This window comes from Centruroides sculpturatus, unplaced genomic scaffold, assembly GCF_000671375.1.
Source record: "Centruroides sculpturatus isolate CEXI.00-Female unplaced genomic scaffold, Cexi_2.0 scaffold340, whole genome shotgun sequence".
Classification (NCBI taxonomy): Eukaryota; Metazoa; Arthropoda; class Arachnida; order Scorpiones; family Buthidae; genus Centruroides; species Centruroides sculpturatus.
In genome coordinates, this window is record NW_019384518.1 from 202,531 (window position 1) to 229,354 (window position 26,824).

General features: G+C 38.4%; 1 protein-coding gene across 1 annotated transcript; it reads right to left on the reverse strand.

Annotated features, from left to right (window-relative positions):
* Positions 1-110: 110 nt before the first annotated feature.
* LOC111622647 lies at positions 111-26,447 on the reverse strand. The gene is made up of 9 exons (XM_023365059.1): positions 26,219-26,447; positions 4,449-4,550; positions 4,287-4,384; positions 3,513-3,670; positions 2,781-2,935; positions 2,522-2,600; positions 2,308-2,458; positions 2,089-2,239; positions 111-2,018 (listed from the first exon to the last, which is right to left on the reverse strand). Exons 1-9 carry the CDS (start codon positions 26,301-26,303, stop codon positions 1,858-1,860), a joined length of 1,140 nt encoding a protein of 379 aa, XP_023220827.1. The 5' UTR covers positions 26,304-26,447; the 3' UTR covers positions 111-1,857.
* Between the last annotated feature and the right edge of the window lie 377 nt (positions 26,448-26,824).

A 26,824-nucleotide genomic window follows, 5' to 3' on the forward strand; every position in this document is an offset into this window, starting at 1 on the left:
GACAGTGCTGCCAGCTAAAACATACACAAACATAAAAAATATTGGAGTAACCCAAGATATAGCCAAAGATTGCAGCGCCACAGCAGTAGCGAAAATTTAAATTTGCCGACTTTCGGATAACCAACGTTTCGGATAACCGACTTTCTGATAAACGACGATCTACTGTAATAATAATAATAATAATCGGGTGTTTGTATTGATCAAATAAATAATTTCATTACTATTTACGGTACCAGCTTTCATTTCTAATCAGTAATTCGTGTCGAATTTCGGATATCGGCCAATGGACCATTCCCAAACTTTTTTGGCTTGGAAATATTCTTACAAAAGCTTTTCTAAGAATCTGACTCGCCTGGTAAAGCCTTTTATACAGCTGTATTAAAACCCATTATTTGAAAGTCACTCGATCCGATAATAATGGGCTCGTTGCCCATTTTTATCACTTGTGTCTTTACCATACTTTGTTCTCGATATCTGGAAACCATTTCACGCAATGCTTCTTCTTACCCGTTTTAATAGAAGAAAGGGGTGTTGACCCCCACCCTCGTTCCCCTATGGTGACAGTTCGGCCGAGTCTCGTCCTCCAAGACCCTTTGCCGCCCCCCATGCTTCTTTGCGCCGCTGGGAGCGGTAGGGCCCATTCTGGGAACCGCCGAAGTAGACGATGGTTTCCTCTCGGTTCTTCTACTTTCCTCAGTCTGTCTGGGTGAAATTTTCACCCGCGAATCCGGGACCGTCCGCCGCCCTCGAGGTGGAGCCCGTTCCCCTTTCCACGTTATTTCTTTTGAAGAGCGAATTTCTTTATTAATAAAACGCGCCGGAATATTTCGGTTTCTGTTAGTAAAAGTAACCTTAAGTTACGGGGATGGTAACCACTTCGTCCCCCACCGCTCGTTCTACGTATTTATTAATTATTTATGAAAATGGTCGGGACGACTGGCCCTTCTTCCGGACGCTCCCAATTTTAATTCCTGGTCCGACTAAGCGCCGGGGGAAGAAAACGGCGTTTTCCTCCTGGATAAACGTGTTCCTTCTCCCCAGGATATTTCCTTTCCTCTTCCCGTCCAGAGCAATTCCCGCCGGACGGGGGAACGAAGGAAAAGTTTCGTCCGCCGGGATGAGGAAAAATATCTTTCGGGACGCCCGCCGCCGGCCAAGAGAAGCGCCCTCTCTAGGGAACAAGACGAAATAGTCGAATCCTCCTCCCCGTAAATAATGGAAGGAGGTGGTTAGAGACCGTCTCGCGGGAAACGAGAAGAGGTTCCCGGCAAAAAGCCGCCTTTCCACAATTCTCTTACGGCCGAGATGGGTGCGGAGTGTCCGCCCCGACCACTTCCCGTCGTCCGCGATGACGTATTTCCGGCGGCCGACAAAAAAAAAACACAAGTTGCCAGGAATTGCGGGTATTTTTTTTTATTAAAACCGTGTCAAACGTGTGACTGTTTTTGTATATATATATTTCGTGTTTTTGGAGTAAAATAACTCTCGTCTTTTTTACAGTTATACAAATGAGGTCCGTCGTCCGCGGGGAGGCGGTCCCCCACCCGATTTTCGTTACTTTTTCCGAAGTGCCGAGGACGTTCCCGCCGCCGACGGGGGGAACGCCGGGTCCTCGCTCCCCCACACCGACGGACGGGAGAAGAAAAAGGCGCGCCGACGCCCACCCGTCGACGGAGAAAGAGAGAGATAGACAGAGCGAGAGAGAGAGAGACTAAGTAAAATAGCTGCCTCCGGTGAGTACGGCGGATCGATTAGTTCGGCCCGTCACCGCTAGATACCGCCACCCGGGACGGGGACCCGGCCGCGGTCGAGTTAGTCGAGGTGTTGGCACGTGAACGAAGGGGCCCGGCGGACGCCTCAGTCGAGGGACAGGAGCCACAGCGCCGCCACCAGAATCCAGGGCGAGATCCCGGCCCCCGGGCCGGGGGCCGCCTCCGAGGCGGCCGGAAGTCGGTGGTCGGAAGGGGAGAGCGATCCGTCGGAAGCGGGAAGTCGGCCGAAGTTTCCGAAGAGAGAATCTGAAACGAAAAAGAGGTCGGAGGTCATTTTCCGGCGGGAGGGGGCGCCGCGGTCCGGGCGCCGTCTCACCTTTCTTGGGGCGGAAGTGGTCGGCCGAGTACTCCACCTTCAGGACGGTGGTCATCTCCACTTCGTACAGCCGGTTGGTGTCCTTGGGCAGTTCCGACGGCACGTCCCTCTTTCTCCTGCCGAAGCCGTATTTGCCGTTACCGCATGGCACCTTGGGGAAAAAAGGGGAGGGTTGAAAGGGGAAACGAAAGCAGCGCCAGAAGGGAGGAAGAGACTCACCCCTTTGCATCGCTGCAGACAGATGTTGACGGTGCCGACGAACAGAACGTAGTTGGTTTCGGGGAACTTGAAGGCCCTGAACTTGGCCGACAGGGTGTTTCCGTCGTCGGGTGTCTCGAAGTTACCGAAGATGTACTGGTCGATGGAACACCTGAAAGGCCGGGAGAGTGAGAAAGGGAGGACGGGAGGGGAGGACCCGGGAGCGGACACTCACCCGTTCATGACGATGACCTCTTCGTGTTTGGGCGTGTTGTCCGTCACCTTCAGGTAGCTAGCCAGCAGACCGTACACTGCTGTGGGAGGCAGACGGCGGAATAAGTACCGTATTAAATAAGCGAAGAGAGAAAGAAAGAAAGTTCGGGCGGAGGGGAAGGGGAGGAGAGAAGACGGAAACGTCCCGGCGCCTCCTACTCTTCTCCCTTCTCCGCCGGCGCCCCGGGGATTAAAAAAGAGCGGAAGAGGAAGGCACTTACGGGCGCTCTTCTCGTCCAGGTAGACGACCATCTCCAGGGGGGTTCCGGGCTGGACGTTGACGCCGGCGTCCACCACTCTTCCGTTCTGTCGGATGGCCAGGTTCAGGTAGGGCACGGGCGCGTACTTCACTATGGATCCGGTGATGTTGAGGAATCTGAAAGTAAGATCCACCGGGGCTTTATTTAAGTGTCCGGAGTTTCCGCGGGAAACGGAAACGGTATTAAGAAAGGCCACTTCCGGTCCGGGCGTTTTTTCCGGAGGACGGCAACCGAAGTCTCCCGGTTTTCGTTTTCGCGGTGTCCGAACAGAGCGGGTGGAAAAGTAAACGAGGGCGCGTATGGTTTGTGAATTTTTGAAAATTTCGCCGTTTGCCCGAAGTGTCAAAGTATAGAAAACGGGAGGAAGATGTACGAGAAATTATTGTAGTAGTATTAATAAAAGTTAATACTTTTTCTGCTGCGAAAATTGACAATTAATCGGGGAAAAACCGCAGAATTTCCCCTCCGTTTACTTCCGCCGTTCTTCGGAAATAAAAAGGAAAAAACACTTGGACTCCGTCTGGGAAGAATTTATTAATTACGGTTTCCGCCGTTAGAGGGAGGCGGCGGAAGGATCGACCGGCGGTCGACAGCCGTTAAGATTTCCACCCGTCGGTCTTCCGCCGGGGAAAATAATTCGGAAGAGGAACGAAATTGTGCCGTCTCCCCTCGGTCGAGGGTCCGGGTACTCACTCGGGTTCGTAGAAGTCTCCGGGAAGAACGTCCCGCCTGCTCTTCTTGTGGGGAACGTATCTGGATCCGTCGGCCGGCAGCACGCACTTGACCAGGAGCACGTCTCTGGGTCCGGACTTCCGCTCTAGAATAATCCGATGATAATAGATTTTGAAGCCCTGAAAGGAAAGAGGAAGAAGACCCGTCAGCCCGGCGTTGGGCCACCCCGGACCGACGGGGACGTGAAAAACCGGCCTTCGTTTTTCGCCTCCGTCTTACTCCCACCTCGTCCCGGGCCGGGTAGAATCCCCCCGTAGCGGATCGATCTCCGTCGCTCCCGAATCCGTGGTTTTGGCCGTCCCCTCTCTCGCCCCCTCCGAAAGAAGCGGAAGTCGCCGAATTTTCCCCGGCTTTTCGGCGGGTGGAAGTTTCCGTCCCCCCCCCGATTTTCCCGCTTCGGTCCCGCCCCTTTTACCGGTGATCGGACCCGGAGGGGGAATCCCTCCGCCTGGAAAGGGACGAAAGGACATTAAAATGGCGACGGAAAAGCTTCTTAGTTTCTACTTTTAATTTTCCGCCGGAAGAACAATAAGGACGATTTCCGACGGCGTAAACGTCCTCGGTTACCACGATAATTCGATTATCGATTAACGACCGGACTAGGCGAAGGCGGAACCACTCTTCGCCCCCCCCCGTCCGTGGGCCGGATACGGTCCCCCCGCCTCATTGTTTTACTTAAAAAAAGCAAAAAAGGCGCGAGTTAGATGGCCGTTTATTACGGTAAACGTCACTCACCGTTAACTTATTGTACATCCTGATGGTTCCGCATTTATATATGTTGGTCAGAGAGAGTTTAAACACAGCCACGTTTCCCTTCAGTTTCGGCTGACAGGCTGCAACCAGAGATATTTAAAAAATACGTAGCAAAATAAGTTACCCGCGTGCCAAGCCACCTACCCGAGTAACCTTTCATTTTATCCAGATAGACGCGAGTGCCGTTGTCTTCCAGGTTGATGGTAACCTTCATGTGTTGGCCGGAACACGTGACGTCGTAGTCGACTGCAAAAAAAAAATAAAAAATAAATAAATAAATAAGTAGAGGGCGTTAATAATTTAAGTATGGCCGTCGGCATTTATTAAGGAGAGCGCGTGGATTTAAAATGTCCGAGGTCGAAAAGAGAAAAGAGAAATTTTAATGATTTAAAAGCGCTTAGGTTGAAAAAAAAGGGAATTTAATCATTTAAGTGTTTTCTTTCGCATTGTCTGTCGGAGAAGGGAAAGAACGAGAGTAAATACGTCGGATTCGGGCCGATTTTCCCAACTCGTCCGCCCTAAAATACTAATTGTCGACACATTTTCCGTATTGTCAAACCCGCGCTCTTATCTACGGAGCCTTCTGCGGAGGGGATAGAATCGGCCGGAAATAAATACGCGCCGTCTGGTAGATGGCGCGGCGAAGATGGCGCCAGTCATTAATTAATTTCCGGTTTGACGAGCGGGAAGAGTTGTTGGGAAGAAGAAGAAGAGCGGATGTTAACCGCCGCGGTCGGGCCGTGGGTTTAACCACGCGGGCCGACGGGCGTGGTAAATTGGCGGCAAAACCGATAGGTCGATTTTCCTCCCTTTTATTTATTTAGCCGGTGTCGTTCGACCGATCGATGCCTCTTTCGGACCGAGTATAGAAAAATTGAAATTGGAAGCCGCCTGGGCCCGGCGCGCGCATTAAAAGTGGAAAGGAAGGGCCCGGCCCGCCCGAATAGGCGCGGGCCATCCGGCAATTTTCTGGTTACCGGGGTGAATTATTCTTTTTCCCCGGATGCTTCGGCCATCAAAATTCGATAAAGGGTGAGTCGCTTCCGGATATAGAATTCCGCCCGCGTACGGTTAAACGAGAGCCCGGAGATCTTTCCAATTTTATTTCTCCCTCGAATACAAACTCCGTTATTAAGAAAGTTTTTGGAAATTCCTCATCAAGCCCGCGAATTACGCTATTTCTTTACGGCTTTATACCCGTCCCCGTTTCCTTTCTTTATCCTAATGGCCCGGCCCGTTTTCGTTATTGGCTTCGTGACCGAATTTCCAAAATCGTACGTCGCTGGCCGGACGTTACGTACCGTTATTTCCGCCATTCTCTCTTACGTAATTTGCTCCCTCCGCTCCGACCGGAATTTCTTATTAGGAACTTTATAAAATATGCGCATCCGTCGTTATCCCGGGCCGGAACTGTACCGGTGGCGGTACGTCGGACCAACTCGAGAGGAAATTCTGCCGAATAAATGGAAAAGAAAGGAAGAAATAAAGCCCAACGGTATTTCGTAATCGGGTTTCCGGTTACGACGGCAATTGGCAGTGTCCGGACAAAGATGCCGGTTGTAAATCGGGCGAGGGATTAAGAAGCCATCCGGAGCCGCGAAGAAAGAAGCGTTAAAGTGGATGTAGGATAAACAAATTTGTCACCGGGAAAGGTAGGAAACGACGAAAATTACTCGGATCGTTACCCGAAGACATAAAATTTCGGTTATCGAGGCGATAAAAATAGAAAATGTACGTCGTCCCCCGGGGAACCATTAGCCAGATGTCTGTATTAAGCCCAACTTCTGGCCTTTTCTTCTATCTTCCGCGGGAAGCGACGTCGAAGTTTCTTACGCCCCTTACAGATAGCGAGTAGATATTCGCATTTTATCGCGTCGACAACGACCGAATTTTACGGCCCCGGGTCCGACAAACGACAAACACGGACAGAAATCGTAAAACGGTTTGAATGTCTTCCGAATTCATTCAAACAATCCCCAACGTAAACACTCTTTTTTGATAAAGAACTTTCGCTCTCTCTCGACTGGCAACGACCCTTTTAAAACTTGTAACGTTTAATATTCTTTCCGGCCTTATCTCTATTGCCCTTTACTCTTATTTGCAAATTTTATCTCTTCCTAAAATACAAATTTGTCTGCAAAACGGCTTGGGCCTATCGTATTTTATAATGGTTTAATTGGATATAGATTGATATTTTCCTCGTCTCTCGACCTGGAAGAATTCTTCGGCTACGTCCCGTTTAAATTTATATTAAATTCTTTCCATTAATGGAAGTGTTTCCGCGGCTCTATACGTCACCGGAAAGAATAACCCAGCAGGGATGACGAACGACGATACCTCCCTCATTATGTAAAATCCCCGGGCTGAGGAAAATCCTCAAGAAAAAATGACGGTTTCCTAGCCGATCGATCATTTAATGAAATTCTTATAAATTTTTCCGCCTCCGTTCCTATAAATAAAATTGCAAATGACAGAAAATTTCGAACGGGAATTAAAAATTCATCAGATATTCTTGCAGGCAGTGATTTAACACGCAACCTTTCGTCCATTGTCTTGTTTCTTCCCGAAATTCGGATCATTTTTCCGAAATGCAAATGTCTCTCGGAAAGTAAAAACCTACTCCGAATATATCTGAAGATCTCCGGAGAGTTTTTAATCTTAATTTATGGGAGAGCCGACGGATAAAAAAGGAACCTGGAAGACATTTCTGCCAGTGGAAAAAAAATACGCGCGATCCGGTGGCATCGCTTTCCGGAAAACTTCTAATTAATTATCCAGAATCCGGATAATCATCTGTTTAGCAAACATCGGTAGGATTTCGATTTATCCTTTTGTTTACCTCTCCGCGCTTATATTTAATAAACGTTTACTTTAAGGATTTCGAGCCGCGGCACTCGCGCGCGGGCACACACAAAAAAAAAATCCTTTGGTGGGCGCGAGTGTTTGATCTTCTGCGCCAATCCGGGAACGGTTAAACGGTAGCAATTAGACTGCGGATGAATTATTACTCCAGTTTCTTTCTAGCGCCCGGTTTTAATAACCGCGCGATAGAAGATTGCCAATTGCCGGTCATCGTCCCGCCACGTGATTTATGATTCCCAAGTTTGGTTCTTGGGTTAAACGGCGGCATCCGCGAATGGAAGTCGGTCGAATTTATGGCTTAATAGGAGAAGCCGGTAAAAACATGGAGGAGGAAGAAGCTACGGTGTCTGCCAGAGGTTACCTGCTGCGCCGTTATTGCCGACTACGTACCTCGGTCGACAATAAAGGGAATTGCAATAAAGAGAAGAACGGCTAATGACATTCCTGCATGCACCAGACACGCGCTTAATGTACTTCGAAATTGCGAGTTATTAGCTAATTTGATTATTTAATGCGTTTTCGATACCCGTTTTAATGCCGGGTCTTATGTACCGGTTCTTTATTAGGTTATCTTCCCCCCCTTCTGGTTGGATGGTGCCCACTCCGGAGGATTTTCCCATGCGGGCGAGGAACGTTTTTCGACGGTGGAATGGGTCTAAACGTTATTTAATTCCGTTCTCGTCTACCGATGAAGAAAATTAATGCCCATTTCCTAAATGGAATTAAATGCCACTTCGGGCAATAACTGTCGAACGGACGTTTACGTGGCCAATCTGCCCAACGTATAGGTGCCGAGGGAAAAGGAGTAAAAAAAAAATTTCGGAAATTTAAAAGTAAAATTCTTTCCAAAAATGGAATTAATACGACTCTGAAAAATTCCTCTTTTTCTTCCGTTAAACAAAAGTGCTGGGCCGGGTGGAGGTGGGGAGGAAGCGCCTAAATAGCGGAACAAAATAAAATAAAATGCTTCTTGCCACTTTTATTTTTTATGGCCGACGTTACGGCATCAAATTTCGTTGCGGCAGTTAAATAAATATAACCCCGTTTATACGGGAGTTATTAGACTTCGGTGGAAACGGATAGGAAAAGCTCCGGTCTAATTCGAACAGGAGATCGAATTTGTTCTTATTTACGAAAGGGACTCTTTATCGCTGGCGTTAGAGACCGGAAATGGCCGAGTGGAGGCGGAAAGGAGCCACGTGCGGTGCCGCTTCCGGTTAAGTAATGGCAGAACGGACGAGTGTGCCACCGCGCCGGCCGGTTTTCTAAGTCGCACTATTAGTCACGGGGGAGATGTTTTGTCTCCCTTATGGGATCTTCCCTTCAGTCGGGCTTTGCCCAACTGTCCGAAAACCTTCTACTCTCTTCATCCTCTCTCTTTATTTTCCGATTGAAGCTTTGAAATGTTGCCAGTGGTCGCTTCCGTTGGCAAAGAGGATTTGTGGCTAAAAAATATTTCTTCCTCCCGCAATAACCGGAATTCCGAGAATTTCCTATAAATCCAAAAGAGAATGCCACGTTCCCGCACGTATTTCCACCGCCCTCGCCTTATCTAGGATGAATTTAATTGCCAAAACCGACCCTTCCCGGACAAAAATACGAGAAGGGGGGAGAGGAAGAGTCGAGAGCCAAAGTTGGCCACAATTCATAATTGCGTACGCTGGATATTCTCGTCATCTCGCGCGAAACTCCCATTTAATCCTTTAATCTGTCGCTCGTCTCCGTTCGTCCTATTATTTGGCATTACTATTCCAAATGATGCATTTTAATAACTTTGATAATTAAATAAATATTTGCCATTCTTCCACGCGTTTAGGTGGAACGGGAACAAAAAACCAGCCACCACCCGCCCGTTAAATGCCAAATTTCGACGACAACTCCTCCTAATTTATCCGGATTATTAAAAAAAAAAGAAAATGGCGTATTAAATATTAAACGCAAGTTTCCGTTTTTCTATAAAATTAACTGCGAACGATGGAAATTCTTAATTCGCGTGTTAATCGACGATAATTTAAAGAAATGACGAATACCGAAGGAGTCCCACCGAAGAACACGGTTAAAATTTAATGTATTCGTGCCCATTTCGTTCCGAATAATACTCTAACCAAATATATTATTATTTTTTAAAGCGGAGTAGTTTGTCTTTCCGATATTGATCCGTTAAATTTATATTTTTAACGTTAATAATAAAATATTCATACGTTTGAAGATTTTTTCTTTTTTTCCTTGTAATTCTTCCGTCCGTAATCCGCCCGATAACATTTATAAATTTTTCCACGTATCCGTGCCTATTTTTCATTCAACCTGGGACTTAAAATTAGCAACGAGGAAAATTCTCTGTACACAAATAACTTTTCTTTCTGCAATAAAACGAAACAGTCGAGGATCATTATCAAAATCGGCAGAGAGTACCATTAGAATGACGAAATAATCAATTTTCCTCTGACAAAGTACTGCGGTCAGATCGATAATTATATCCGACTTTGTACGTTTTAAAAAAATCGATATAAAAATTCGGCATTAAAATTTATCGATTTCAACGTTCGAAAAGTATTTTTCAAAACAATACCCGGCCCAAACGGCATTTAATAAATATCCCCCGCTTCTGTAGTTCGGAATTACCTTCTATAAATACCAAATATTTGCATATTAAACTTAAAAATAAAAGATGCCAAAATCCGGCAACGAGTTGCTTAACTTTCCCGGCAGCTTCTAAAACTGCGTACGGCGCCATCTGTTACCATATTTTATTATTAAAAACTTTTCGTAATTATAATCGTTATAAAATGGCGTAAAGTTTAATTTCTAGGGTAGAGATGAGTTTTTTAAAAATTGTAAATGCTAATAACTTCTAAAATCGTTAACTCCGACCCCACTCGAGATACGATACGCCACCCCTTTTATCTCCCCTTTAACCTTTAACTACCAAAATTTAATAGCATCGATTTCCCTAATATACGAATCTCCTTACAAAATTTCAGAAATTCTCGACAGAAGACAGGGGAGTTATTAAGCTGGAAAGAGGGTGAACAAAATCGTGCCCCCTACATATACTATCCATATATACGGAAGAAATCCCCGAATTTTTTGCATTCTGAGGTTCCAAGTGTCCGAAAATGTAAAAAATAGTAGGGAGGGGCATTTTTGACCCATCATCATACTTTTTCTCTGATGTATATATTACATTCTCGGCTCGCCTATATATATAGAGTGTATAGCCTATACTGTATGGTATTGTTCTTTAAAACAGCATTTAGAGAATATAGCCTAGTAAATTGTCAAAACGCATTAGTTAACGAGACTTTCGTAAGATTAAAAATTCATTATTTAACAATTTCAAAATATGTTTTTAAAAATATAAAGATTATAAACACTCGAAAGCTTTTAACCGAAGAATACACATACATTTCTATTATTTCTTCCCTATACTTTTACCTATTTACTTCAATTCAGAAAAATACACCGACGAAAAAAATAAGTAGCAATTACAAGGAACAACAGATTACCACTTGTGTATAAAGTAACAGAAGCGTTAAATATAAACGTAAAAGCGGTAGTAATTTTTAAAGACCCTCCTGTGAAAAAGTGGAGAAAAAAGGCGGAAGTTCTATCTCGGTACAGATCGAACAAGTAGAAATTACGTACTTTTTCTCTACTAACAATGAAACAAAAAAAAAATGTAATGATCTCCATCAAGAATTTGGTAACATCTGGTGTTATTCATAAGGATATTTCTTTTTTTGGCTACTTAAAGAAGAATTGTGATTGAATGCTTTCATTAATGAAACAAAATTTAAATATTATAAGATCTAATAAGAGAGAGAAAAAAGGAAAAAGTGACATTAGGAAATCTACTTTAAAATATTCATAGAAAACAATAGGAAATTAAAAAAAAAACAAAAAGATATTTGAATGAAATTATGAATATATAATAGAAAATTATTTACATCCTTTATGCCAGGATATTGGATTTAATTAAAAGAAAACTTTCCGCCGCTAATTTAAATCTTAATTTTTGTGGCCAGTGGAAGAGGAGGGATTTATTTTGGAACCATTTAGGAATATCGAATTGCATTGAAAACGAAATGGGAAAAGAAAAGTTTTTATTTATTTATTTAGTAAAAAAGAGAAAAGGAGAAAGTTTTGTTTGGCCAACTGGAGACAGACGTCAATGGCAGTCAGTAAAAATTGGAAATTGTTTTCCAAATTTGTCATTTGTTTCACTGTCAAAACAATTTTTATCAACTGGATTGTATATAAAATAGTTTGGGAGAAATCCATCAAACGGCTAGATTTTTGTATTGGATATTTTGTTTGACTTGACAGGCGAGTAAAGCGAATTTCAGATTTCCCTATTTCGATAAAGAATTCTCCAGTAACCGGATACCACCTTTTGTTTTTCTTTGATCTCTTTATTATTATTGAGATATTTTCTGTCCGAAATATCTTTCCTTATCTCCTTTAAGTGCCCGGAGAATGGTAAAGTAGGTAAAGCGGAGTGTATACCTTGGGGGAATTTCCTACTTTTTAAAGGAACTAAAGTTGACATCGAAGACAAGTTCCGCTCGTTCGGGCGAAATTAATCGTCTCACATGCATGGATATAGAATTATAATCGATCAGTTATTCCGTTCGTGCGGAACGAAAAATACTGACGAATGCCGAACGATACGCACTTAAATAAAACGTCGTTATCTCGCGCTTTTTATCGACGTAATAATATACAGTATCACGTAGTTAATATGGCCAGAAATTTTCCATATATTGTCCCGACTTTCGTCTATCTAACTCCGTTAAGATTAAGGAATGACAGACAGACAGACAGACGGTGGAATTTAGGCTATAGATCTACGGTATTTTTTCAAATTGCGACCCAATTGATTTATTAATAAACAAACGAGACGAAGGAAATTTTAATTAATCATCATCAATGTGGTATGGACGTACTGTACATAATTAATCTCTTTGTTTGGAGATTTATCCATATTATTTACACGTAAAAACTAATTTTTATCTTCTGAGAAAGGTAAATATTACTTGTTTAATTATTGAAATCGAAGAAGACCAAATAGTTTTAGAAAGAAAATATATGCATTTTAAATTCGGCCCATTAATTATTTATATACGTAATCTAATTAAAAGAGGTAATTAATGATTTAACGTGGAAAAAAAAATACAATTTTACTAAAGCAAAAAAGAAAAATGCCAATTTTATTTCGCCGTTCATCTGGCAGAAAAATATGGAAATAAAAATTCCAGCAATTTTAAAAACGAATTAACAAAAAGACGGAATGTAAACAGCAACGAAATAAACAAACATTACAGATTATTTCACCCGCAGCAAAAGCTAGAGATTCCTTTTATATAAATTTACTAATCTATTCCATCTATTTATTTTTTAACTTTTAAAAGTATTCTTTCAATTATTTTAATTAATTGTAATTTAATATTTCCGATAACCGAGCGTGTACGTATATACAATAAGCCTCAACACCGTCCGTCCGTCTGTCTTTCCTTAATCTCGAGAATGGAGAGAGATAGACGAAAGACGAGACCGGATATGGAAACGTTAGGGCTGGAAACCCCCCGATTAACTATATAAAACCTTCCGTTTTACACCGGAAATCACGTTATTTTAATTCAAAAATTTCCCTGGAAACCGGCACGACTCTATTGTTAACGGGAAAGTATGATTTACAGGGGCTAATTTGAGATGGAGAGCGTATATTATAAATTAAATCAATAAAAAAAGTATGATTAAAAATTGCAGACGGCATTGTGACCGCGTGACAGTGGTTAAAATAAAGTTTGTAATTTTCGTACACCAGAATTTGACAATTTATAATTATATTGGAAATTTGGGGAATTTGTCAATAATAATAATAAATCCCAATTATCGAATAAGGACGAGTTCAAATGAAGACCTTTTACTCGCGGCACGTGCTTAAATGCTGCTTTCGCCATTTTTCATAATTAATGCAAACGGCGCCGTGAGATATTACTCGGAGCGTAAAACGGAACACGGTAACGCATAATTCCCGCAATCGTAAAACTGGTTAGTGAAAAATCAATGGAACACTTCTCCGCGAATATCGTCGTAATTATATTTGGATTTACTCTCTAAACTCGGCTTAAAATATTCATTTTTATAAGTCCGACGGGAAGCGAAATCATCACGGTGTCTTGCAGAATTCCTTTAATTCTTCTTCCCCTTTTCGCCTTTTAATATCGCTTTGCATATTTTACCAATTAAGCCGAAAAGGCGTCTGCCTAAATTTGTTAATCCGCCCGTTTATAATCGTTTCTAACGTCATAAATATTTCGGGTTTTATACGGGTGTGATTATTGACAACCCGGAGCTAAGCTTCGACGTGACTGGGAGCGCTAGTTTTATTTGGGAATCGGATAGCGCCGGTTACTTCCCGACAGGAAGAGCAAACTGCATCTTATTTTCCTTTTTTCCGACGATTTCCAGCTCTCCCCAATGCATTTTCAATAAACGCCACGTTCGCCCACCTTTAAATAACCTTTGGGCGATAAATTTACTCCTTAAAACTTCCTAAAATTAATGTTGAAAAGCGTAAAAATTGCCACAATCTTTAATTTATTTAATCTAAAATATACGCTCTCCATCTTAAATTAGTAGTCTCGCCCCTGTACATCATACTTTTCCTGTTAGCAACGGAATCGTGCGGGCAATTCCGTTCGGGAGAAAATTTTTGAATAGAAACAACGTGACTTCCGGTTTGTATCGGAACTTCGTATGTAGTTAACCGGGGCCTCCTGCCCCTAACCTTTCCGTATTTGGTCTCGATTTTCGTCTCCGTTTTCGAGATTAAACAAAGAATTTATAGGTCTATAATGTTTTCGAATTGCATCCTAATAAGCTTTTCGGCCGGCGACATATTTTATTATCTTCAATTAATAAATAAATATAGATTTAAGAGCATTTATACTCGAATTTTTAAATAATTAAAATCCTAATTTAAAAATAATATTAATAAGTAAAGAGCTATCTTATTAAGTTAATAAATAATTTAAGAAAAAATCGTTGTGTGCATTAATAAATTTCCATATTGTGTACTTTCTGACGTCAACAGTTTGGGTATTATCATTCACTGTCAGCTCTCACCTACAGGTAAAAATGTTTTTTTTTTATTATTAATGATACTTTTCGGGCTAAAAAAAAAAGACTTTAAATGGGCACGCAGGCAGGAGTGGCCATTTTTAAACATCCATTATCCGAGATCCCCAATGACGTAATGAAAAAAGCACCCGGGACGTGGAAAGGTCTTGAGGGAAGAAGACATCATTAGAGGCGTTTGTTTTTAAACTGGAAGAGTCTTTCGACATATTTTTAATGCTTGACTAAACAAACGTCGAAGAAAAGCAACGACGAGTGGTGGAAACATCAATATCTTATGTTCCTTACCAGAATTCCGTCCATCCTGATATATGATTATCTCGTATGACAGGCAATTTTCCTGTACAGACTATTCACTTCTTAAATGACTCCGACAGTGAAAAAAAAAAAGTACAAAGGGAGACAAAGTAGGGAAGAAATACATATATATATATATATACGAATCCGATTTCCTACTAGATGAATAGCACGCGCCGTTTTTTTCACCCTAATTAATTCCCCATACTTTTTAGTATGCCGGCGATATTTTTCTTAATAAACAAATAAGACGTATCCGTTATCAATCTGATCGATGACGTAAACGTTACCACGGTAACAACCGTCATATTACGAATCTTTGATCAATTTTATTTATCCGAGGAAAGGATAACCTTAGGAGTAACATAAATCAACCAACGGAGAGGGAACTTTTCTATTATTATTTAATAACCCGGCGTTAGTTTATTCGGCTTACCTAATTCATTTAAAGCTAATTTATGAATCCGACTTAATTATAAAACTTTAAAAGCAACGATTAAAAATCTTATAAGATTTACACCACGATTATTTCATACCCGCAGCATTGTTATTTATCGAGTAATAGGCCATTAAATTACCTACAAAAATGTAATTATTCTTATTACGGCAATTCATTACGGAGCGCATTTTTATTAAGATTAATTAGAAAAGATGGAAGTTCTATCGGTTCTACGGGGAAGAATTCTTAAGAAAATCGCACCATTTTCCAATATATACAAGGCAATACCGAAGATTTATAATAGAAACCGGTCATAAAATTGTAAAGCGAAGGAATAAATTTAAAGGGGAAAAAAACAAATCTGGGAAGCGTTAGCAAATTTTATAGTCCTACTAAATTTGGTCTACGTCCGATTTTTAAAAATAAAAAAATGGAGAAGATTTTTTAAAAAAAACAATTGGTGGAATACAGGGGAAGCGGGTAATGCGGCGCGTTAATTTGTCGGGAATAAAGAGAAAATCTTATTGTTCCCGGAAGGGAATCGGACGTAGACGAAACTAATAGGAATGCCTGGGGTGGAATTCGAGTTTAGTGCGCCTGAGAGTCTGAGTCTCTTATTGTTTAAATTGCAGATTTGCATCCGAGTCCAAAGCAAACTTCAAAAGACGAAACTGATTAATACAATTACCACAATGCCCCATAAAGCAGGCAATGAATGACTTGGCAGAGAACAAAAGAGAAAGCGGGTCGAGGCGGCCGTGTAATTCTTGGCTAACGGGTTCGTTCACGTGCACCGAAACTACAAATTACAACCCATTTGTTAAGGCAACGGCAGAAAAGATAGTTTTCCACCAGTTTATATCTTCTATAAGTAAAATATTCTACGATATTCCCTTATAAATATTACTTAAAATTTTCTATTCTATTTTCTCCTCTGATCGATTAATAAATTTTGGAAAATGTCCAAGAGTCTGCCGTTTTAATTCGACTTTCTGCCTATTAAAACAGTACGATTTAAAAGGCGATTTTTAATTTACAACCCAAAATACCGAATGGTTGTGTTCTCTTTCGCTTTAACCCTGCCATAATTAACCAATTTTAATACAACTCTACCCGACTCGATCGATATTCGACTTAGTGAATTTTCCAAAAACAATATTTTTTCTCCCTATTCTTCTGTTTAAATCGCAGTCGTATTTAGAGAAAGGATAGAAAAAAAGCGTGCAATTAACCAATTAAATAACTCCACTTTTCCATTGATTCTTTTATATAAAAAAATAAAAAATGGATCTCGAGTTAGATCAGAAGGCGAACGCCCACTTGTCTAACACTCGAAAAAACCCTTCAAATAACACGTTTTGAAGCTAATTCAGATAATTATTATAATTATAACGCTAATAACGTCCAATTTACGCTCATTTTAGACATTTTCTAACTAAAAATAAACTTACCGGCTCCTGTATTCTCTTCCTTCCCCGTTAACTGATACGTCACCGCTGCATAATTAACAAAATTTTCAAAGCTCCGGCATAAAAATTTAACAATTTTCAACCATGTTTTTAATTTAATATATATCATCTCCATTAGTAGTCTTGCCCCTGTACATCAGACTTTTCCTGTTAGCGATACAGTAGACCCCCCCTATAACACGGTAGATAATTCTGTGTTGTAGGAATCACTTATATTTTACAAATACTTGTGCCTGGCTGTGAACAGCTCACGCCGTGCCCGTCGTCTAACTCGGGAGAAGATTTTTGAATTAAAATAACGTCACTTCCGATTTATACCGGAACTTCGTATATAGTTAATCGGAGCTTCTTGCCCCTACCCTTTCCGTATCCTGCCTCGGTTTTCGTCTATCTAACTCGGTTCTCGAGATTGAGGAAGGACGATTTTTAGGTTTACAGTTTTTTCAAATTGCAGCTCAAATATTTTAACCCTTAAAAAACGTGATAATTTGGCCAGAAACGTTAATACGGATCCTCTAGCATCGAACGAACGAATAACGGAAAAAAAACATGGCGACCGCTTTCGTTCGGACGTTTCGGCAGACGGCAAACGAGTCATTTACATTCGAAATTCGTCCGTATCGGAAAAATAAGGTTAATATTATACACTTCGATGGGAATATTTTTATATAAATTAAAATAATTAAAACGGTAATAAAATATTTACGCTAATTTCTAAAAAGAAAAAAAAGTCGTCTGCTCCAGGAGACAACGTCATAAATTACGTAACTAAATGTAATTTTTAAAAAATTAATATATATATAATGTTAAATTTAAAACTATTTTGGAAAAGAAACGAGTTATTAATGTTATATTCCGCACGAGAAACATTAAAATAACAAAATCGTGAGTTAAAAATGGATAAAAATTTTTATTTTATTTCTTTCGAATAAATTCGGTAGTCGGCAAACATTCATAAATTATCACGTCGTACGGGTTACGCGTATATTTAAAATTTGCTTCTTTGAAATTTATCGAACATTATTATTATTATTATAAAAATTTCGGATAATAATAATTATTTAAAGTGTTAAAATATATTTTTAAAAACGCCAGTCACGTGATTAACAATTAGAAAATGCGAAAAAGCAAGCCCGATATAAACAATGATAAATGGTGTTTTTATCATAACGCATACGAATAAAAATATTGGCAATAAAACGGCTTTACAAAGATCATCATTATACAGTAATTAGGATTTCGGGAAGGGAAAATCCTAATTTAAAACCCATTAATTCACGGAAGTTGTGTCATTTCACTAAGATTAACGAGTGATTGATGATAAAATTAAACTCTAATATGTTCAACCTCCCCTTTCTGATTCGCCGATTTCCTAATAGAATAGTGTTTATTCATTGGTTTGGAGTAGGAAATTGAATTTTCTAACAAAAATATCTATTCTTTAAATGCTAAATAGTTATATCTTATAAAGTAAAATTGAATTTTTCATATATTTTCAATCTTGTCAGCTAAATATGCAAATCTTCCGTTAGTTTATCGGAAGAGGAAAAAAGGAATATTCTACCAAACATTAAATCAAGCTACAAGCTTAACTCGGTATTATGCAAATTACGCGACTAAAAAAAAATACAGATAATTCTATATATCGTCACTAGATGGAGCTTCGATACATTTTTAAGCCAGGAAAACGTCGCGCCGCGGCGCTGGCTCCGATTATTGTGACGTATTAAACGAGAACAAGTGTTTATTAAAACAAAAAACCCGCAACGCGTGTGACGTAACATCGCTCTTGGCCGAATAAAATCCTTATTAGGTACGTTCCGGTATCGATGCCGAACAACCTTTTGCCGTGTCGCAGTCGTTTGATTGTCTGAGTCGGGATCGATAAAAAAAAAAAAAAAAAAACAAATAAAAATGGATTAAAATTTTAGGAGTTGCAATTATATTCTCAAATAATAAGTAAAAATGTCGTATTTTAATAACTATTCGTTGGCCCACGTTTTAATAAACTGGCTGCAGAAATTCACCCGTATTTTTCGGCTAACTTATTAAATATTCTGGAAATTTGAAGATTTTTCTTAACTGCAAAGAAGTATTCAAATGTTATTCGGTTACTCGGCTCCATATTTATTTTTTTAGAAAACTGATCGATATAAGAATTGAATAAAACAATAAAAAAACAGAAAATTTTCCATGTAACAATAATCAAGAGACTTGTTTTCTGCACTCGTCTTTCCGATTGAGAGCCACTCGCAGCTCTGGAGTAAGCGATTCCCAAGCTGTGAGCACATAAACACGAACACCAATTTCTTTATCGAATTGGACGGATCTTAACGAAATTTATCGATAAAAACTTTAAAAAAAACCTTTATCTCATAATTAAAACATGCAAATTTTTCATTTATGATATTAAATCGATTCGATATTGAAGTCTTGATTGATTCGTACACTTAACGCGATGGGGAATTCCTTACTGTACTTCAATTTCTCGAATTATTCGATGGTGCAAAGTATTATTTACGAAGTACGATCATTCACGGGGTATTTAAAGCAATACGCTTCCATCTTAACGGGTTAAAATTTGCATATTTTTGGACCATCAATCCGATTCCGAGGCAACGAGCGGAAGCATCCAAATCGCCTACGGTATTACACACTGCGTTTGTCATCTAATTTATTACAGCGGACACTAAATAATTTAAAACTAAGCGCCCGATATACCAGAAGATAAATATAATAATATATATATTTATTTTTTTAATGTATACATCCTTCTTAAAGAGTAAACTAGTTTCATTTTCAAAATGCCCCTTTCTTTACTAGGAATTAAAGACTCGCAAAGCGGCATAAATCGCAATTTTACACGTGAACACGTTCGTCTGTACGCTCGCTAAATCGAAGGAATTAGCTTAGAAGTTATTCGAATTTCGGGCATTGCAAAAGGACTTCTATTGGCGCTATAACGAATCACTGGGGTCGAGTTATAATCCTATGGCAGTTTATGCTTCGTAACTTCGTCCTACGTCAACGAATTTAAAATACGAACTTCCATTACGATAAGTACTTAAGTGAGCAAAATCGATAATATCGAATAAATGGTCATCCAAAAGAGGCAGTCCTATCGGAGCCGCTCGAATGATCCAGTTTAACTAAACGTTTACAATAATAAAATCGTGCCGGGCAATAAAAATAAATTAATATATTTTAATAAATTTATTACAGTTAAATCTAGAACATCTTCGTGTTTAATTTATGCCGGCGTGTTTCGTTTCGAAATCTTTCTGTATCTAAAAACAGTAAACAAGAGCATTGTCACAGAAACAGAATATTGTGGTGTTCGGTACACTAGACACGGAAAGAAACACTAATGTTGGAAAAACATTTAAGGTTAACCCGATATTGACTTTCGTTTTAAATCAACCTGACCTTTCTTGTATGACGACAACAATGCTTTCTGTCGAACAGAGCTCCTTTCGTGTTCTAGATAATCTATAAAGATTAGGGATATGAAAAATCACTGGACGATGGCATATTTTTTCAATAGTTCTACGAAATTAAACCGATAATCGGATAATAAAAGCGATTTTATCTTTGTAGATTCGGAGTAAAAAAATCATTTCTGACAACTCAATACATTCACTAATTAAATTTTAAGCAAAAATCTTCGACGTAATGGAATTATAATTATTAGAAAAAACAGAAGGGAGGCAAATCAAACCGTTTGACCTTCCCCGCCTTTTAATGTTCCAGTTCCACCCAGCGTGCAAAACTAGTTTTATGACAATCTAGGTTTAACGGTTCACATTGGCTGACTCAATCTTCAGGTATCCCCGCCTGTGACGTCACCGAATGACAAGACTGACCGTTAGTCGATTTACATATCCAGTTTAAAAGATGCGATCTTCGGACGGAATCTGCGATTACCTAAATATGAAATTTATTCCGGATCGAAAATGAAAGAATTAATTAAATTAGAAAGAGAAAGGATAACAAATAAGATTTCGCGCAACATAATGTGATAATCTTGTTGACTGCGCTTAAATCCTCCAGCCGCAATGTCGTGCTGTTGAATTGTTAAACACGCAAAAGTTCAACATTTTCTATAATATAAGATTTACCAGCGCTTTCTTAACCGCATTTATATCGGCTGTTTTATTATCATTTTAATCAATATTCCTAATGAAGTTCCGAATGTTAAAAGGTTATATCCGGAAAGCTGAGAAACACCGCAGGAATTTTAATTCTAGACAATAATTCTCCCCTATTCATATCGAATATTTACTCCGAGTGATTCGTCCGGTAGCCCCGTTTTAATATTTTCTAAACAATAATCCGATTAGGTTTACTTTTAATAAATATTCTTTTGTTTTATTCTTTCTTACAACACGTAAATTGGAGGCGAAACAAAGACTAAGTTCAAAGTCCTGCTAAGATTGCACGCATCGTTTATAAAACGTTAGAGGGTTGATGTAAGTGCGCACGTTGTGATAAATGGTCCTTTATTAATGCCCTCCTAATGAACTTTATGTGTAATGATGAACTCCAGCTCTATGCACAGAGATAAACCTAAATGTAACGAATGTTAAAACACTTATAGAAGAGAGTAACGTACTGTAAATTTTCTTACAAAAATCTCTATCCTACCTAGCGAACATTCTCGTATTCTGTTAGAAGAACGTTATAGCTATTTATCATATACAGGTTTGTGTTTAATGCATTGTTCTAGATAAATTGCCGTGTTCGTCACGTATTCGGTTATACGATAAACAAAATATTAATCGAATGAAATTTATACACTCGGATTTATATCCACACTTAAACTAGTCAGGTATTTTAACAATTCATTCGAATATATCGGGTGTTTTTGAGGCGTTAGGTCTGTTTTTAAAGAATACTTTTGTACACGTTTCTAAATTTAAATCACGAGTTACCGAATTCGGTTGATTTTCTCGAAATACACGCTCAACGTTCACCTTTCGTCGATAATAACTAATGCATTCAGTTTTTATAAAAGTCGTGTATTGTAATTTTTAACACGAGAAACGACACGTAACCGATAAGATCTGGAAAATTTCTCAGAATATTCCGTTCGACTTTATGCAATTCACGCGTAACGTGGCATTAAAAAATTACGTAACGATAAAAGAGAACGTCTGTTACCTCGCAATACACTATTGTACGGTATAAACGTACGTAAATACAGAATGCAGCATAAATAACACCACGCCATGCATTTTTCTCCAGTAAATTCTGCATACATCTCACTCGTTTTCGTTGTAGTTATTGCTCGATCGGGCGGTTAATGAAAATTTTTTCGATACCCCCGTGTAAGTTTCTTCTTCTTTTTTTTAGAAAATAAAAAGGAAGTCGAGACGATTATTACCGTCTCAATCGACTTTTTATAGTCTGGATCAGTGCAATAATTTTTCATTTCGGACATCTCTCCCAGGACAAATATATAATGATATCTTACATATCCAGCCACGTACTATATCCCATTACACTGTTTCAATCTTCTATTAGCGATCACTTATCTTCACGTCACGTTCTTCATAATTCTTCACGCGTGACGTGTAACCGGAGTTCCGTTATCGAGTGGGTGGGGTCGCTTTTACTCTGTCACGCTCCCGAACGTGACCTTTTCGCGGAAACGAAACGGCCGACGGGCATTAAATCGGTTAATTAAACCAACACAATTAATTATTCGTTAAAGACGAGTAAGGATCAAACCCTTCCACTACCCCCTCCACCGAAATCGAGTCGAAGGCGTAGAAACGGGGGGGAGGAAGAAAATCGAGAAGCAAATTGAATACAGCCATGACGTCTTCGGGTTAAAATTGGATTTCGGTAAAATGGAACACATATTTCGTGTTAGGTGAACCTAGAGGAGTTCGCGCATAACAGGTTCTTCCTTAAGTTTGATTCACGTTCGCGTTACGTCACGCCTGATACGATAATGTCGCATTATGACGTTATCTTAAAATATTACGTCATAAAAAACACGCGCACGATAGGGATATTGAGCGCGTAATTTCCCTCGTTTGCCAGCGCAAAAAAAAAAACACATCTAGAACACTTTTTTTCCCTCATTTTAAAATTATTTTTAAATCTAAAAACACTTAATTGCATCGTGCAATTTTCTCCGATTTATTTATAAACGAAGCTGTTTTTTTAAAAAAAAAAAGGAATTGCAGAAAGTCACGAAGCGGCGTACGTTCTGTCGACGAATCCGAAATTATTTTCTTTAAATTATACAAATAAAAAGACAATTTAATCGAAAGAGAAGGGGGAGGAAAATATATATATTTCCTTTTAATCGTGTGTTTGTTTGGCAATTTTTCTCATCAATACGTTCGTTCAACGAGCAGAATATTCCCTAAATAATAAAATACCGACGTTAAAAGCCTTAGCAAAGAAAAGAATTTTAAATGACTTATATAACTTAATTAATTAATTTAATAAAATGTAAAAATAAATTGCCATTATTAAAACGTTCAATTTAATTAATATCCGAACGTTGTTGTTTATTATTACTCCATCACCCGACTGTTTATCAATAGGGAAAATTAAATAGGTTGAACGTGTTCCGTGAAGGAAAAACAGGGAAAAAAAATACCTTAAATATTAGGTCAAAGGATAATTAATGTCGAAGGAAACATTTATAAACGTACAGCAACTTTAACAATATATTTATTAAGAGTAGTTTTCTACAAGATGCTCTTATAGTTTACGCTCTAACAGTTATTAACACTCCGAGTATTTCGATAAATACAATACAATATAACCTTTAATAAAACGGCAACCCGTCCGAACGGCCAATTTCTCTATTAAAACACACGGGTTTTATTGTATATATAATTTTTAGGCGGTGTTACTCGACGTTTTAAAACGGTATAAACAGTGCCTTGTACTGGATTTTAGTGTATTGTTACGGAATAAATAAAAATAAAATAAAAAAATCTGGAATGTGTCAGGACATTCTGTTTAGATTTTATCAGTATTTCGATAAGTTCTCTTCAGGATTTCGGGTTTCATTTTGTCAATGAACTGTTTCAATTTTGGCAACAAAGTAAGTAACGCGTATCAATCGATAAACTGACAAACGCATTTCGATGTCTTTCTTCCCCCCTTTAGTGTTGTAAAAAAAACAAAGAAAAAAAAAGCACAACTCTCTCTGTAACAAAAGACCTCATTAAGATATTCCAACGAATTGAATTACCGATAGTAACATTAACTTAAGTTTTTAGTATAAAAACCGAATTTATCTTTGCTTAAAACGGGTTAAAAAAGCCAACTTATCTTGTACCCTTGTTTTTTTTTTCGTTTTTCGAGTCTTAAACCCGTCAATGCTTGAATTCAAAGGGAAATCTTTAATTTTTCTCTTCTATTTTATTGTATCTCCGCGGAAGAAAGTCGAATTTAAAAAAAGTTCTGTACGACTTTCCGCCATTTACGTGCCGGATTTCTCGTTTCGGATCAAACAAGAAAGCAGAAACAATAATTCCTCCATCAGTTTATGCGAAAATATATATTTAATTTGTATAATTTTTTCTTATAATATATTTATTTAATCGGAGAAATGTTTCGACGGACGAGAGGATATTAAACAAAAAATAAAATCTGTCAGAGAAAATTCCATTTTAGATTTGTCTTCGAGTACAATTCAAGCAACAAAGACGTAACTTCGCTTCTATTATTTTTCTACAAAGAAAAATGACGTACGAAAGACGAAAATCGTTAAATTTCTGATAGAAAATTGCCTCTTTTAAATACTACAACAGAAATTCCAGACTTAAAAAAAAAGTAACATAATTATTACTTAATCGCATTCGAAATATTCTAATTCCTTATTTTCTTTTCATTAAAAATTTAAATAATTGACAGACATATTTTTTTCTCCCCTTATGATTACGTCAAAAAGAAAGAAAGAAAAAAATGGCGACAGTTTAATTCCCATTTTTTTTTCGGTTTCGGATTTTTCAATTATGATTGATAATAAAAAAAATTCTTAAATAAAAATTATATGATTAAATTCTATTAAATATTTTAATAAATAAATACAGAGAAAAATTTTAAAGCCGTGCCGAACAGAAATCAAATTTTTATTCAAAAAAAAAATATAAATTTATCCAAAGGAAAAAAATATCCTGGGATTTTTATCATAATTTCCACACAGATGCAAAAAGTATTCGAATGGAAAGTATTTTATATATTGAATATTTAAATAATTTAATTTATTTAAACAAGAAAAAAAAAACACCGTATTTTTTAACAACCAACTGTAAATTCCGGTACGTAAAATCGATGAAAACATTTAATCTTCGGCGTAAATAATTAGAAAACTACAACTTTCCAATGCTTTATCTTTAAAATTTAGTCGATTCTTTAATGAAAACTCTTTAATTTTCCATCATTTTAAATTATGAAAGAGGAGTAACTTAGTCAACACGATAGAAAAATAAATAAAAAATGGCCATTCTTTTATCTGCCATACTTAAGCACGAGGAAGGACGTCGGAAGGTTATAAAAAGAGCCATCAGAGCATGAAAACTATGAAAGTAAGCTTAACCTTGCTCGACATCAGATAGCCCATCTTACATTAGTAAACGCCCGTTATCAATATTTTTTTTATTATTTTTTGGGTAGAAAAAATTACGGAGATATCCCCGAAGTTTTTTACTGTTTTCTCTCTCCCCCCCTCGGTAATCTTCTACTATTTCTATGCGGTGCCCTGAAAGTTAAACGTGGGAAGAAAACCTGAAATGACAAACTATATTTTCGAAAGTTTGTGGGAAGTGTTGACCTATTTACTTCGCTCCAATGAGAAAAATAAAATTATATTCTACTTCTTTATAATATCAATGTACGTGTATTAACATACTGTATTTTTATACGTTATATATATATATATAAATGAGATAAAATTATACTTTTATCGTTCTACCGCCTGTAAATAAGTGTCTGATACGTTTTTAATTTATATAATCGGTTATTTTGTAAAGAAGAAACGAATAAATCGGTCTTTAATTTGCTTGTTTTGTGTCGAATCTATCGAATGTCTGGACGTTAAAATCGAGCCAAAAGAGCAAATATGTGAACTGGAAAGCTTATTTGTTTACGTTTCACTGATGCATAAACATAATCTGACGTACAGATAAAGTATACGAACGTTCGATACGCTCAATCAGTTTAATGGTTTCTTTACATCTAAACGGTAAAATACCCCAGGGTCACCAATTTACGATTTACTTTTTATTTATTTTATATATATATTACTATTTTTTTTCGTTTTGTATATCTACTTTTTCTCTTTTTAATCGCGAATTCTCGGCACGTCTAACCGCAAAGCTGCAATTGTTACACCATCTGCTACATTTATAGGACAACTTGTTAGCGGGAATTTCTCAGTAAAATCGAAACAGTACTTCACCCTTAACGTCTCTTTTTTTAATCCCCGCCTTTATAATAATATTCGATATAAAAACTTTTAAAATTTTCAATACACATTCATCGGTTGATTTCGATATAATTCATCTTTTATCATTGGCACGTGCAGCATCCCCGTTAACCGATTTGACAGTTTTTCACTTAGAAGAAGATGCGGGGGGATAGAGTAAGATGGTAGATAGAAAGAAGAATTGTAGATAGGAAGAGGGAATTTAAATAGGGGAAGAAGTAAAAGAAAAAAGAAAATTTCTACTCACCCTGTTCGCTTAGAGACGATCGTACGATAAACAACAATCCACATATTAATAAAGGGTATAGTTTAGATCCACATAACGTTTCCATGTCGGGTCGAACGATAATAATTTAGACGAGATGACGATCTTCCACCATTTCTCCAATGGACGTCTGCCTCTTTCCACTCCAGCTTCCCGAATGACGGGTTCAACTTGCTTCCAACCCGATAGGAAAGGCGCATGCTCTAACACCCGGTCGAAATTTACTTCCTCCTTTCCCGATTGTTTTCGATTTGACGTCACACCACCACTAAATGAGTTTTTCAAACATTTAAAACTCCATTTTACTAATTTCTACCGTATAATTTGCAGGCGTTACCGAATGGAAGGGGGAGGTGGGCATTTGTAATTTTATCTTCCGGTACGTAAAATTTGATTTAATTGTAGTTAGCTTTATCAAAATTCCCTTCTATTCTCGTATAAACAATAAACTAAATTGAAATTTCCACTTCAAAACACGTGCGGGGAGGGGGTAGAAATATTTATAAAAAAAAACGAGTGAAAGGAATGATAACCGCTCCCAGATTCTAATTTACTTTGCATAAATCTCCGACTTTCCATACATTAAAT